This window comes from Artibeus jamaicensis, unplaced genomic scaffold (genome assembly GCF_021234435.1).
Source record: "Artibeus jamaicensis isolate MK-2021 breed Jamaican fruit bat unplaced genomic scaffold, CSHL_Jam_final contig_559, whole genome shotgun sequence".
Lineage (NCBI taxonomy): Eukaryota > Metazoa > Chordata > Mammalia > Chiroptera > Phyllostomidae > Artibeus > Artibeus jamaicensis.
The window spans coordinates 8,784,390-8,800,776 of NW_026521887.1; the positions used below are offsets into that span (position 1 = coordinate 8,784,390).

The following is a 16,387-nucleotide window of genomic DNA, read 5'->3' on the forward strand; positions in this document are numbered from 1 at the left end:
GAGTGGGAGGGGGAAAATTACAGAGAATGAGTGGCATAAATGCTAGGTAGAAAATAGACAGGGTAGGGGTTAGGAATAGTATAGGAAATGTAGAATCCAAAGAACTTATATGTACAACCCATGGACATGAACTAAAGGGGAGGAATGCGGGTGGGAGGGGGTATGCATGGCAGAGGAAAATAAAGGGGGGAAATGTGATAACTGTAATAGTATAATCAATCAAATATATTTTGAAAAAAGATTTTCCCTGGAAGCATTACTTATTAAAATGCATCATTCATTTATAGAAATGCAAAACATGTTTTCCAGTTTTCTAGATTTTTATATTTTTATAGAAGGAAATATGGCCACTTATTTTATTTATATCATCAGGTAGGCAAAGAGCAGTACAGCATGGTTCTTTTTATCTACTGGTACAGGCAACAAAGGGACATAAACAACTTTTAAGGATTTTTAAGAAGTCTTCAAAACTTTGATTTGTTATTAAGTTAGTTAACTCACTTTAAATTATATTTTAGAAATAGTAATATTTTTTAATTCATGTCTAAGGCCAGTCTAAATTTCATATGGCCTTCATACAAATATACTGTGTTCAATATAACATTTTATTACCGTGTATAAAAGTTAAATGACTCCATATCAATTCTATATTTCAAACAAGTCTTCAATTTGCTTAGTTAAGAAGAAAGGTGTTTGTAATGTTCTCTGGATAACCAGATGCTAATGCTGCAGATGGTTTTGTTAGCTTAACAGAAGAATCTATTAGATTAACCTTGTAGCTGTACTGTTTCTTTAGCTGTACTGTACTGTAGCTATATCTGGATGACCACCAAAGAAATTACAGTCTCTATGTTAACTATTTATTTAGTGAAGCATAAAGAATGACAGTAACTTTCTTATTTTCCTGTTTTCCACTCAATAAAAAAATAAGAAAGAGATATTTATTGCTATAGAAAATGTTGATTTTTCATCAGAGTCAATGATTATAAAAGATGACTTCCTCCCACCGGGAAGAAAATACAGAGAAGAGTGTTAACAATTAAGAGCTTTGTTTTTCTCTCCATTACACAGTAATGTGTATGAATGACACACCTCTGTTATTGCAGATTTTGCCATCTGGAGATGTGCATCTTCTCTTGCTCTCCCAGGGAGTGATATCGCACTGGAATTCACATTTATCTCCATGCCAACCAGCCTCGCAGTAACAGTTTCCACAGTAACACTTTCCATGGCCTTTACCCAAAATGGATTTTATAGAGTGAGGAAAAAAAGCAACTTTAAAAACAGAATTAACTTTCTATCCCTTTATGATCATTTTTGCCTTCTGAAATAATATACCTTTTTTTCACACTCATTGCTTGTCATCAAATTATGTAGCTTGTCCCCAAAACATTACAATTGTGCTTATACTTACATAATTACACACATGAAGCAAATCAAAGAGTACTCTAACTTGTCCTGGCCAGACAGCTAATTAAAAGGAAAGAATTTTAAAGAAATCATATGATAGTTTATTATATTCCAATCTCAAATGTATGCATCAAAGTCAAAAATATTTAAGTACTGTAAGGGCATTTCTTGAATTAGTCATCCAAATATTTTATTTGAAATTAAGTACTGAGAAACCAAAGGTGTTATTTACTTGGATGCATTTCTTGAATCCAAGAAGAAATGGCTGAATCATTTCTTAAACCAGAGGAAATGTTTAATCTTTTCATTCATCTGTATCCCACAGGCTGTTGTGTTCCTCCATGTGGAAAAGAGATTTTCAACTAAATTAATATTTAGTACTCATTTAGACCAATAAAATATTATGGACCCTGGGTATCACAGTCAAATCCCCACTGCATTTGTGAACCAGATACAAATGATAGGTAAAGGCACCCCATCATTTAATGTTCAGGTATCATCACACCTTTTCAAACTATTACCCTCTTCATTTGGATTTATGTCCAAGAAATCAGCAATGAATAATCACATCATTAATTTCTCCACCCACGTCTGGCAATTCTTCTGCAAATTCCCCAAATAAAGCAATTCTAGTTAACTCTAAATCATGTCTATGTCCTCCCTTTTTGTAGTTATGCCATGCAAGCATGAATGTGCTTCTTGTTCTTGTAAATGTGATAAAAGCTGGGGCCACACTGGACTTTGTTTTTTAGCCCATTCTTTCTGTCATATATGAATCTTTTTTTATCAGAGTCTATGGGTAAAGTGTTTTCACTCCCCTCTTTCTTCTCCTACAGCCATAATTCAAAAAGGTCCGTGGGAAACTGACTGTGAGGCTATTTTTCTTTCTAAGCACTATGGCACTCTTGGCCCATTAATGGCAAGAAAATGGGTAGGGTCTCCTACACTACTCTTGTCCATGAGGTGAGACTTCCTTCATGCTGACACACATCAGAGAGATAACGAGGTAGACCAAGAGATGAAGAGAACCAGTACTATAATAAGATATGGGGCCCATGCATATAAAGCCATGTTTGCTATCTAAATGAGCAGTAATTAGAGAATCCACATAAAAAAAGTTATTTCATCATCAAATTTAATTTTAATTTTTTCACCTAAGCATGTATAAATGTTATCAAGCTATACATTTATATTTATAGTTACATATAATTATAACATATATTATACACTTTATTTATTAACTTAAAATTATCTCTGCATGTACACACACAAAATATCACATTATAGTGCTATATCACAAGCCTCAGAAACTTGAAACACTGAAAAAAAGCAAGACAACTGTAAGTTACTAAAAACTTTTCCTGTGAGTTAGGTTTTTTTTAAATATTAACTTCTTAAACCAGAATTTATTTCCTCTGTAATTTCAGGGAACTTTAGAAATTTATTTTCTCCGCAACTTCAGGAAATTTATGTAAGGTGCTACATTCAAGAATTACCTGACATTAACAAATGATAATAAATCTATTCTCCACACCCAAATTTTTTATATATTATAAAATCTAGTATTAGGGCTTTCCTAAAAATATCATTGAGGTAGAGGTGAAAAAGAAAGAAAAAATTATGTAAAGCTACACTATTCATGTATGGAAAATAAGCAGATACCCTCATAACTCAAATGAAAATATTATAACAAGACACATCTGAATAATTGAGGTAAAATACAAGCTTCAGGACAATACACATTCCAAACAATAAACATAAATCTTTTCTTTGTGTAAACTGATAAAGCAAGAAAATCTCATTTCGAGTTGCTTCATAGATGGTCTGTAGAATCACCTCTCAACAGACCGGTTTCATGAGAATGACAGGTGGAAAGATCTACAAACGCAGTCAATGTCATCCCCCTTTTAATTAGAGCTGGTGTCTGTGATCAGAGACTTTGCACCATGAAATAGCTTAAGCCTCAAACAAATGGAAATGTAAGTGAAAGGTTGAGAGATAAACATTTTCTATTGTGTTGATTCAAGTTAATATTTACATTTACACATACAAATAGACTTTACTTTGGCAGTCTGCATCAGACAACATTAGCCCCAAACATGTTCCCTTCCTCTTCTTTTTTGATCTGTAATAATTGGAAATGAAACACCAGAAAGACAAATACATAATATTTGTGAGTGTATTTATCTAATTGTTCTAATTATCTTGGACTGAGCCCTTAAACAAAATTCTCTCAGTAGTATGTAGTTTAGGATTGGCTTGGAAAAAAGAACATAATAGTTCTTTTGTAAACCAGAGAGAAAAAAACAAGCATGCTTAAAATAAGAGTATCTGGATGACTACAGGGATTGAAGCTATCATTTGTTTTTTTTGTAAACAAATGGACATTTTGTGATATGTTTGACACTTTCGCTATGGTCCATCCTCTGGTTCCTCCTGGCCCCATTTGTGCCTGATCCTCGAAGGAAAATACTCTTCTGAAATTGTCCTGCATACAGGATAAGATCCTATGGACTGGAATCTTGTCAGATATAAATGACATAAGCAATTGCTTATCAATGGAAAGATGATCCCAGACTAAAACAGAATATAAACACCAGAGAAGAATTTGCCTACACTAAAGGGATTCTCACTGCTCTCTACTTCCCTCTCCTGTAACAGTCACAGTTGTAAACTCTCAGAATATGCTTGCAGATAGGGAAGCAGAAGGAAAGAAACACTACTGATAGTGAGGTGGGCATCTCTTCATGGAGCTCCATATTCCTGGACACTGATGCAGTTCTCTTTGGTGAGGGGTCAAGAGAACAGTCTTTGGTGTCAGACAGACAGTGGTATAAATTCTACTAGAAGTGCTAGGTAAGTTACCTAATGAATGTGAAGTATGTATTGTGGTTCTTGGCACCAGAAAGCATGCACTCACTGATACAACAGGAAAAAAATGATGTTTGTAATGATGATGCATAGAAAAGATCATGAAAGATGTTACCTAAGTGTATGTGTTGGGTGAGTGAATAAATTGTAGGCTAATAATCCTAGTGTCCTCATGTCCCCTATGACTGTACTTAAACAACAATAAAAATGACATGAGACTATTTAAAAACGAATGATTTAAAAGGGAAAATAGAATAAAGTTAAAACATGCAATTGAAATATTGAGAGAAAAGAGACAATAAAAGCTGTTAAGGTGAGCATACAAGATGAAGTCCAACTAGGACCACTTCAGAACTATGTAAAATGACCTGCTTGCCATGTCATCTGGCTCTCTTTGGGAATAATCTGATTTTACATTTAAAAAATATGTTACTCTGAATGCCTCAGTCTAAATTTCCTTATATAAAGTGTTTTCCAAACAGGTTTAAACTAAATTAGAAAACTAGTACATAAATTTATAGAGCTAAAAGTACAATGAAACAAGTGAAAAATCAAGTATTTTATTAATTTCTGCAAAGTTAATACACATACCTCCACATATTTCTTCTGTTTCATCATCTATGCACTCTCTGTCATCACACTCACAAAATTTACCATAAACAAGTCCATTTCCATCTGAATTATCACATTTACACCTGCCACAGTGACATGTACCTAAACCATAAAAACAGAAAAAATTATTTGTCAAATGCATATAAATTATAATTAATGAATTTAAACCTATTTCACAGAGAAAATTCAAATTAACTTAATATATAAATTATGTACTTTTTGGGTATGATGAGATAGATAACAAGACATTCTTTCTTGAGATTATTATAGCATGAAAATTATATTTTTTATCACAGCCATTATAATTGACTTCTATGGTTTCACAGATGTAAATCTGGCCTCCTAAGTGCAAAGCTGCCTTATACATGTCCTTCCAATCAATTCTAAATAAATACATTCTGATTATACCTGGCTCTAAAGCAAACTAAAGCAGAAAATCTAAGCTTTGCGAGGGAAGTAACCTTGCTTATCTTCCTCAACTTAATTTACTCAATGTTTTGCACAATATTTGAGCTTAATATTTATATAACAAACATTTATAGAATTCACTATCAAATGCATAAATAAAAATGTACATGTCCTCAACTTCATATATAGAATATTAAACTAATACATATATTCTACTGACAAGGTATCAGAGAAGGTTTCTTAGGCATAGAGATTGAGGATCTCGTCAAAACCAACCATAGGGCAGTTCAGGGTGATAGGCACTGGAGTCATCTGGTCTATCATACACCACATACTCAGCCAAGCTTGAGGATTTGACTACAACCTCAATGATAGTCATTTCACTGATAGTAAAACAGCATTCTAATGATACTGAAAGGTAGAATATTCACTTGAGTAACTTCCTTATAATTCTCATTTTTCCATTTTTAATTGATCATCACAACATTTAACATAAGTTAATCAAGACTTTACCACTCACAAGACACCACCATAGACTCTAGGAATATAACAGAAAATCAACTCAGGCAAATCATCCTGTTAGAGTTTTATATAAGCAGAAGTCAATGTGATAAAATAAATGGAGAAATGCAAAATGCTGCATAAGTACTTAGCAAAGGGATTTAAGTGAGACAGGGAGGTCAAAGATTGGATCCCTGAAAACTGAAAACCAAGTAAAAAAAAGGTAAGAGATATGAGAGATGGTGAAGAGGCCTGCTTTCAGCAAGAGATGACAGCAAAGTCTCTGTGATGAAACAGGAAATAAGAGGGAAAAAATGAACACAGCTGGAGTGAAGACAATGATGTGAAAAGCAGCATAAAAAGAATAAGGCAATTAGAAGTGCTGTTTGTGGAGGTCTTTTTAAAACAATTTTTAATTGTTCAGGAACAGTTTTCTACCTTTTCTCCTTTTGCCACCACCCCAGCCAATTTATTGAAGTCTTATAGGGCATGTTAAAAATTTTCAAATGAAATCTCAGAATAATGAGAAGCCACAGAAATAATTTCAGCAATGAAGTAATGTGGTCATTTATGAATTTTTATCAGGTATTCTAGTTGTCACATGGAGAATAAGCTAAAATAAGGAAAAAGTAAGTATAAAAAATAGTTATATCTGTCTGCAGGAAAGAAGATAGAGGCTGACCAACCTGATAGCCATGAGTTTAGAAAGAAACAAACACATCTTTTTTTAGAAGAATAGGCAGAACTTGGTGACTGATTGTGTATGGCTTTATGAAGAAGAGGGAAGAACCAAAGATAGCACTGCCGTTTCACTTGAGCTAGTGGACATTGGAGATTCCATGTTACCAACTGGGAAGAGCATAGATTTAGGACTAAGGTAGACTTGCAACCAAATTCAGGTTTTACTCCCCACTAGCTATCCCTTTTTGAGATAATTATTTTTATCTCTAACTCTAGAATTTCTTAGCTACAATATCTACCTCATAGAGCTGCTCTGAGGACCAAGTGATAAATATATCACCCAGTCATCTTTCTAAAAACACTACTATGTCTAGTACACAGAGGTTTTCAGAAAAATTTGGGTTCTTCCTCTTCTCTCATTAAGATACCTAGTATATTAATCATATTCCCAAATATTTCTCCAGACATTTTATATTTAAGGACTCCAAAATATTCTGTTTTCATACCTTGTGCATGGTTCTGTTACCCTAGTCACTTTCCATTTGCTATTACCTGTAAGACTTTTTCTCACACAGTTACATATGAATGGGTGATTTTGCAGAAATTAGCTTGTTATTTTTCTTCCCTGAGAATGCACATGTGAATTTTACTTTTCTTAAACTCATTTTCTTGTGTTTTTTTCTGAAAACTATTTAAAGTTCACTTCAAATCAAATGCTATAATTCATGATATTGCCCTCATCTCAATTTTTTAAAATTATCACCCTTCTGTTAGGTAGGACAGATAGTAAACCAAGGCAGAGAAGAGGAGGGAGACAGATCTCACCCACTAACTCAGTAGTCCCAAACTTGGTCCGATAATATTGCCTGGTCCAATAGTATTGCCAGGTGTTCCAGCATTGTATGAAACACCATGTTAACATGGGAGGAGGAGAGTCCTTGAAATCCTATGTATCATTTCCACTACCTAGGGAAGAAAGCCTTTGAAACTGTGTATTTATCCCAAAGTCTAGAACAGGGAAGTGGAAGTTGTCCGCCATGCTCAAAGAAGCCCATAAAACAATTTTGGTTAATTGCCTACCTCTGTTCACTATCTGCTTTATGAGGGAGTTCCTAGTGCTTACATAAAGAGTTCATAAATAACTTCGGGTAACTGCTTCAACTTTAATTAACAGCCTTTTGTCATGGATCTGTTTTACAGCAAGGTGACCAAACATAGTCCAGAGCAAGACAAGAATTCGAGCTAACAGACCTTCATGCATACCTACATTTAGGTAGTCCTGTCTTCCCAGGGTAAGATGACATCATATTTATCCACCAATCAATATGTAACTCCCTCTCCTAATCCTACCAACTATATAAATCCTCAAGACAAAGAATCTGATGCTCTTGCCACACCTGCTCCTACTGCCCTTACTTTGCCCTGCCCTAAACCTATGTCTTTTAACTTCTACCTCATGAATGCCTATTCTCTTCTATGAGAATGTTATCACTAATAAACCATGCTTGCATGCTAAAAGACTTGATGATCTGTAATTCTTTACTGTGTTGGCAAGAAGAACCAAGTTTCTCCTGTAACACTTTTACATATTCACACTTTCATATTAATTCATGCTGTCTCTCAATCATCCACATATGCATGCATTCATTAAATTTTCTTGTTGCCCATTATATTATTGGCAAACTAATAGGTGCTATAGGAGATAAAATGATGAAGAAAATTAAAACTAAGTAAATTTGAGTAGTCAGGCCCCACAGTCCCAGTTCGAAGGTTGAGGTTGGCTCGTACCCTCTGCCGAGAATCCTCCCAGAACAGCTGGAATGTGACTGTCCTTCACTGTTTCCAGAGCACCCTCTCTTGGCTCCCTGGGTGCCAGGCAGGGCTGGCTGCAACTTTCACTCCCCACAAGGCTCACCCAGTCTTATGCAAGAGATACTGTTAACACCCTCCTTTTACATCAAAGGAAGCAGAAGTGTAGCCAAGTGACTAACTTGGAGAATGGGCACCCAGAAGAAGAGAGAAAATTCTGAACTTCAAACACAGCCTTCTACTTTATGGCAGAATGCTTCCTAGCAATTGCTGTTTACCAGGCTTTTTCCTCTGTTCAACTGGGAGGGAGAAATGCTGCCAGGAGTGTGTGCGCATTTCTGCCAGGGACAGTTGTCTGCAGAGTTTCCTGGATGAAGAGAATGCTTGTCAGATGGGCACGTTCTAGTGGTTTTAGCTCCAGAGCTTAGAAACCAAGTAAGGGCCATGGATGCCATGGAGAAAAGATAAGCTGAGATGCATGCAACATGGAATGTGATGTCTGGCTCACCTGGTTTAGTGCCAAACTTCTGGAAGGTGCTTGCTGAAATGTACACATGGGACTCCTCTGTGCCTGTTGTGAACTGAGGAGAGGCAGAAGTGGTGCTATGGAAGTTGATTACCTCCCCTCTCTCCCAATTACTATGCAGCTATGGGATGGAGATTTGATGAAAGCAAGTATGTGGACCCCTGGTATGTTTTCTGCCTCATTTGGCTCACTGATATTTGGCTCTGTGTGAAGATCACCTGTACCTGTCCACCTTTGGGTCACCTCCATGTGGTCCCAAAAATGATAACTGACTGGGATTCTCACATAACCAAACCCTCCATTTCTAGTAGGCTCTACTGAGCCTGGTATGTACAATGTGGCAACAAGTCTTTCTTTATGGCTTTGAGACAAGTACCACCTTTTGAGTAATTCCTTTATTATTAGTCAAGCACTTCTTAGTATTAGAATCACTTATTTATTTAACCAATGCTTATTGAATGTCTGGTATATGCTAGATACTGTTTGAAGTACTGAAGATAGAGAAGTGACAAACATAGATGAAAATCATACCCTCTAACAGACATGAAAGTTCAGGACATGCATTTGCTCTGCATGAGGGAGTGCTATAAAGTTCTCCCCTCTGAACAGGGTGTGGGTATACATGCTGTTCACAGGCAGGATCCTACTCAGCATCTTCAGTGGAGAGAACAAGAAGACAATGGACACAGACACAACACCTTGATTCCCTAAAAAATAGAAGGGATATTGAGATAGGGTGGCTTGGCTATGCACCTGGATCAGGACAGATGGGAAACTTATGGGATGTACCCATCCACCTAGCTGGGATGTACCAGGGGGAGGTATGTGTTCACCTGTAAGCCAGTAGAGATATTGAAAGAACGTCCCATTCTCAAAGTGGCAAAACTAAATAATTGCTGTGAAACTACCATAGCCTTGTGGGTAGGGATGTACAGATATTTTATTATGCTACATGACAGACACACTGTGTACTTGTGGCTTTTGAGAACAAAAGTCATCAGGGTGCACTGTGACTTCCTGGCCATAGCCCAGCCCCATGTTTCCCATCTTTGACTATCCACAGGTGTTTGGTTTGTGTTTTTCTGTCTTTGAGGCTATTAGGTGGGCTGACAGGATCGGCAATGTCAGCAGCTTTGTTTCCCCCACTGATTGCAGGCTGTGGCCATAATATGCTGCTGTAGCCTCCTGGCCATGCCTGAAAGTAACCAGAGGGGAGGATGGAGGGTGAAAACAGGGAAACAAGGGGAAGGGTCATCAAGGAACATGTATAAAGGACCCATGGACAAGGCCAAAGCAGGGAAGGACTGAGGGTAGGGGGTGAGAGTGGGTAGGGCAGGGGAAGTGGTGGCGGGAAAAAGAAGACAACTGTACTTGAACAACAATATAAATAAATAAATAAATAAATAAATAAATAAATAAATAAATACAATGAAACAAAATCAAGAGTAGAGACCAAATGGAGACAAAGGGTAGAGATAAAGCAGGGCCTGAGTCTAAAAATGAATATAGTAGTCCACAGTTTTACTCTCCATGGTTTCAGTTACCCATGATCAACCACAGTCTAAAAATATTAAACACAAATTTCTAAAAATAAATAAGTTTTAAATTGTGAAAAAAAAACACAAAGTAAATCCTAGACCAGAAAGAAAGAACTAGATGATCAATAACTTGTATAATGGGTGAGCAAAAATAGGCTTACAGTTGTAGTCCAAAATAAATAATATGATAATCAATAAATAATAATATAAGAATAAACTCTTTGTTTCATGTACTCACAACTGTAAACTTGCTTTTGTCAATGCTGTGTGTGTATCTCTCAAAGGCATTTGAATAGATTTGTGACTAATGCTCTATAGAGAATATAAACCTCAATCTTAGTCTAGTTTTGTGAAGAAGGAGAGGCACAGTAAATAAGTTCTATAGTTGGCACTTGACACGTAAATTATCAACAGGTGATGATGAGGAAAAGACTTGCAATACTCAGGAAAGAGATTGAGGAAGCTAAGATATAAGGATGGAGAATTAAAGAACAGTGAATCATCTGGCCTGAGTTTGGTGAAAAAAAGTAGGTAGAGGGCAGATAGTAGAAGATCAAGAATATCGATAATAGCAAATTGCAAGTGACTAAGGTAACATAATTTATTTATTGGAATAAATAGCCTCTCAAGGCTTCATGGTTTGGGAGCAAAGTATAACAGTTAGACTGTGTGTACAACTTATTCTCAGGAAAGATGGGAAGGAACAGTCTCTGTCTCTGTATTCTACAAGTTCTCACTGACATTTCCCACAAGCAGGCTCACTCTCATCTACACATTAGAAACATTCCTGGCTGATGTGGGAAGTTTAGAACAGCTCAGAGACTTCCTGTCTCACTCACCAATTCATAATCAAGGCTCAAAAAATGGCATATGGGAGCCCAGGCAAAAGTGCCAGACACCTGTGTTGATGCTATGTCATACTGCTTCTCTTTCTTGGTTGACAGTAACTCAGTTTCTAAGATTGGTCTTCTGCTTTATGTTAGATTAATTTAGCTCTGACTTATCATCCTGACTAATATATCTGTCTCTCTCTAGGATGACTTCCCAGTCTTGAACATCAACCCATACCCTGCGCAATGTCATCAAGTTCCACTTCATCCTGCAGATTGTGCTTGATTTTCTAAGCCCCTGCCGAGTCATGGGACTCTGGAATACTGTTAGTCCCCAGCTTCATGTCAGTCTGCCCTTCAGTCTTATGTCCCACTCTATTTACCTCCTTTCCCCCTTCTGCTTCAAACTACTGCCAGCAAACCACACTTTATACAAAGTGGGAAGATTAGTAGAGAAAATTCACAGACTAATGCACTTTTGGGGGAGTGGTTCTGAACTGGGCTGTGAGAAATAAACATTAAAAGAAAGAGGTGAGGGACTTTCACCAAGATGAAAGCATAGGTGGAAACACTTTACCTTCTTGCACAACCAAGTTTAAAAACAACAAAGTTTTAGCAACAAAAAAGCAGCCAAACCACAGAAAATTGAACTATATGGAAGTCTGACAACAAAGAACCCTTCAGCCAAACCAGTAAGAGGGGTAGAGCAAACAGCAGAGCAGGGTCAGGCAGAAAAGACCCACCAGACCAACCCAGGTGCACTACCCAGGCTTGCTGGCAGCCGTGGGTGGATCCCAGGTGTGGAGTAGTGGGCGGACCCACTGAGGGCTGACTGCAGTCACACATTCGCACATGGATAAATCGTAAACCAGTGAAGGAGTGAGCAGTGAGGCCCCAGCAGCAGGAATTGGGAGAGGGGACCTCCATTGTCCCTCTCTGACCACACCCCCACATACCGCCTCACAAACCAGGGCCTGGCGGCCCTGCCCTGGTGAACATCTAAGGCTCCGTTCCTCATATGTAACAGGCACCAACAGATAAAAAAATGGCTCAAGAACAACTCAGAGCCCCAGAACCTATAAATCCAAGCAACTAAGAAATAGCCAAACTTTCAGATGCACAGTTCAAAACACTGGTGATCAGGATCCTCACAGAACTGGTTGATTTTAGTCACAAGTTAGAGGAACATATGAAGGCTAAACTAATTGAAATGAATGGAAATGCACAGGAAACCAACAGTAATGGAAAGGAAACTGGGACTCAAATCAAAGGAGTGGACCAGAAGGAAGAAAAGAATGACCAAACAGAAAAGGATAAAGAAACAAGAATTCAAAAGAATGAGGAGAGGCTTAGGAACCTCCAGGACATCTTTAAACGTTCCAACATCCAAATTATAGGGGTACCAGAAGGGCAAGAGGAACAGCCACCAGTGGAAAACTTATTTGAACAAATAACAAAGGAGAACTTCCTCAATCTGGCAAAGGAAATAGACTTCCAGGAAATCCAGGAAGCTCAGAGAGTCCCAAAGAAGTTGGACCCAAGAAGAAACACACCAAGGCACATCATAGTTACATTAGCCAAGATTAAAATGAAGGAGAGAATCATAGAAGCAGCAAGAGCTAAGGGGACAGTCACCTACAAAGGAGTTCCCATCAGACTGTCAGTGGATTTCTCAAAAGAGACCTTACAGGCAAAAGGGGCTGGAAAGAAGTATTCCAAGTCATGAAAACCGAAGACCTACACCCAATATTGCTCTTTCCAGCAAGCTTTCATTTAGAATGGAAGGGCAGATAAAGTGCTTCTCAGATAAGATCAAATTCAAGGAGTTCACCATCACCAAGCCCTTATTATTATGAAATGTTAAAGGGACTTACCTAAGAAAAAGAAGATAAAAAAGATGAACAGTGAAAGGACAGCAAACTCACAGTTATTAACAACCACACCTAAAACAAAAGCAAACTAAGAGGACAGCTAGATCAGGAGTAAACCATAGAAATGATCTCATGGAGGGTTAGCAACCGGGGAGTGGGAGAAGGAGAAGGGGGAAGAAGGTACAGAAAATAAGTAGCATAGACGGTAGGTAGAAAATAGACAGGGGGGAGGGCAAGAATAGTATGGGAAATATAGAATCTAAAGGACTTGAGACACGTGGTCATAAACTAAAGGGGGAATGGTGGGGGAGGGGTGTGCAGGGTGGAGGGGAATGAATTGGGGGAAATAGAACAACTGTAATGGCATAAGCAATAAAATATACTTTTAAAAAAAGAAAGAGGTGAGAATGAGATTGTCAAAGTAAAGTAGAAAAGCTTAGAATATTGAAAATAAGAGAGAAAAAATTAAATGTAATACTGAGCACAAATTTACTTTATGGCTCAAAAATCTCACCTCGAATAATTTACCCTGAAGATGCACCTCCAAAAATATGAAAATACGAGTTTATTCATGTATTATTTATATTTCTAAATAGCAGAAATGCCTAAATGCTCAAGCATGTAAAATTAACTTATGTCACCTATATATAATTGAGTCTTATGAATTTGAAAAAAGAATGAGGAAGGTTTCTTTGTACTAATATGAAGTGAATTCCAGGGTATAATGTTGAGTTGCAAAGCAGAGTGCAAAAGAACATGTATAACATGCTACCTTTTACATTGGAAAAACTGAAAAATAATAACATATGTATTTCCCTTTACCAAAAATGAGCACATATACAGATAAAACAGAAAGGAATAAAGATTAATTACCTAGAAGATATGAGGTGAAGCAGGATGAAAAGTTTAAGGAAGAAAGTAACCATTCATTAAGTAAAATTTTTGTGTGAAGTTTTGACTTTTGGAAACATGTTAATGTTCCACATATAAAAAATGAAATGAAATCAGTGGAGATAGAAGGAAAAAATCCTAAAACTAAAAGCGGTATGAAATAAGTTCAATTATATTTTAAACAAGTACCATTACAACACTAAAGGGTGAGAGAAAAAGAAATTCAAGTGATTTGTGAACACAGTATTTGACTACATACCCCAATCTTGGGCATAATTGGGGTTGGGTAAAAATGACAGGGGGGTATATTGCAAATCCTGAAATTAAAAAAATAGATTATTTAAAAATTTTTAAAGATTTTATTTATTTTTAGAGGGGAAGGAAAGGAGAGAGGGAGAGAAATATCAATGTATGGTTGCCTCTCATGCGTCCCCCGCTGGGAACTGGCCTGCAACCCAGGCATGTGCCCTGACTGGGAATTGAACCATAGTTGTTCGGTTTGCAGGCCCACCCATGCTCAATCCACTGAGCCACACCAGCCAGGGCCAAATCCTGAGATTTTTTTATAGCTTTTTTTTCTGTATAATTGTATGTATGAAGCAATTAAAAAATCAATTTCAGATATAGTGGTTAAATACGCTTATGTTGGAGACAAAGTAGAATTCTCACTGCGGAAGATGAGACATCTAAATATGGAAGGGGAAAAACAAGAAATAACCATGTGGGAATAGATTGGAGATATTCAGAAATAGATTGGAGATAGTTGGAAATATTGATGTAAATTCATGATTTTAAAACATTCTTACATATGTATAGGTACATGCATGTATATGTGCATGCATGTATATGCATTTGTGTGTATATACATATGTATGAATGTACTAAGCATGAATTTACATATATATATGCATATATATAAATAATTAATGCATGTAGTCATTAGCCTATTGGCAGAAAGGGCCAACTCCAGTAGATATAAGCATTTCTATTGTTCATAATTTTTATTCTAGTACCATTTTCCACTAAAAGAAACCAGGATTCCTAGAAAAATGGTTGATTCTTAAGCCAGCGCAGGGCAGGAGCAATGTCACTATGAAATATTTTATTATTTCTGAAAGTAAAGAACTGCTAAAACAAAACAAAACAATGGATACATGTCACTAGGACAAAGAAGCTAGTTTGAAGAGGCTCTGGTAGTCTAATCTGGAATAATTACATACAGTAATGATTAACAAACCATAGAAATCATTAAAATTGTGACTCTGGTTTGATAATAAATAACTAGAAAAATGAATAATTGTTAAATGAGTAGAGATTCTCGTTTATGGTAGAATGTTGAGTACCAACTGGTAAATATGGAAAGAATGTTGGAATTTGGAAATTATCATTTATCATTCATAATTGTAAACAATGCCAGATCTGGTGAGAGTCACCCATAGATGGTAAATTGGGATATTTTATGAACTGGGATATCTTATTATGATTTCAAAGTGTTTCTCCACAGACTGCTTATTTCTGACAACAGTACAATCAGTAGTTACAGAGCTCAGACATTAGACAATATCTTGACCAGGTGATCAAAATTAACCTCACCAGTGACAGAACACAGATATTATGTACTTCCAGATGACACATTCTGAGAGCACATAATCATCTGTCTAGTATTTCAGCTAAGAATGTGTAACATGAACCTAATCATGAGGACTCATCACACAAACCAAAAATGAGTTAAATTCTATTTTTAAAAAGTTGGGGACAATTTTCTTCAAAATCATCAATGCTACAATGTCATCATCTGTGGCAATTGTCCACATTAAAGAAGGCTAAAGAGAGATGACAACTAAAGATAACACTGCCCCTATAACATTATACTGAATCCTATACAGGGTGGGAGCCTGGGGTGGGAATTATAAAGTACATTGTTGAATAAATTAAAAAAACAGGAATATGAATGGTAGATTACATAAAAGGATTATGATGTAACACCGATAGTGTTAAAATATAGGGGTATAGATGTCTGAGAAATATGTTTTTTATGTTATTAAATATTTTTATCTATCAAAAGAATTTTCTCCTTGTTAAGTATCTAAGGTAGTGAATCACATGTTTAGATTTCTTATGTTGAAACATATTTGGTTTCCTAAACTAACCCATAATTGCTATTAACATATTATTTTTAAAATACCCTGAATTTAATTTGGAAATAAATAAACAAGTTTTTTTAAAAGCCGTGACTGATATGGCTCAGTGGGTTGGGCTTTGTCCTATAAAGCTAAAGATTGCTGGCTCAATCCCCAGTCAGAGTACATGCTTGGTTCCCAGTTCCAGGAACTAGGTCAAGTTTCCAGTTGGGGCCCTGCAAGATGTAACCAATCAATGTTTCCCTCACACATCAGTATTTCTCTTTCTCTCTTTCCCTCTGTCTAAAAACAAATAATT

The 16,387-nt window shown here is 36.6% G+C and overlaps 1 protein-coding gene across 1 annotated transcript in view; it reads right to left on the bottom strand.

Moving 5' to 3' along the window:
* The window catches only part of ITGBL1 (integrin subunit beta like 1), a 303,482-nt gene that overhangs the window by 153,582 nt on the left and 133,513 nt on the right, over positions 1 to 16,387 (bottom strand). The window contains exons 4-5 of the mRNA XM_053670353.1: positions 4,873 to 4,995; positions 1,093 to 1,233 (exon numbers count right to left, since the gene is read on the bottom strand). Of these exons, the coding sequence (XP_053526328.1) occupies positions 1,093 to 1,233; positions 4,873 to 4,995 (264 nt within the window). The remainder of the gene's footprint in view (positions 1 to 1,092; positions 1,234 to 4,872; positions 4,996 to 16,387) is intronic.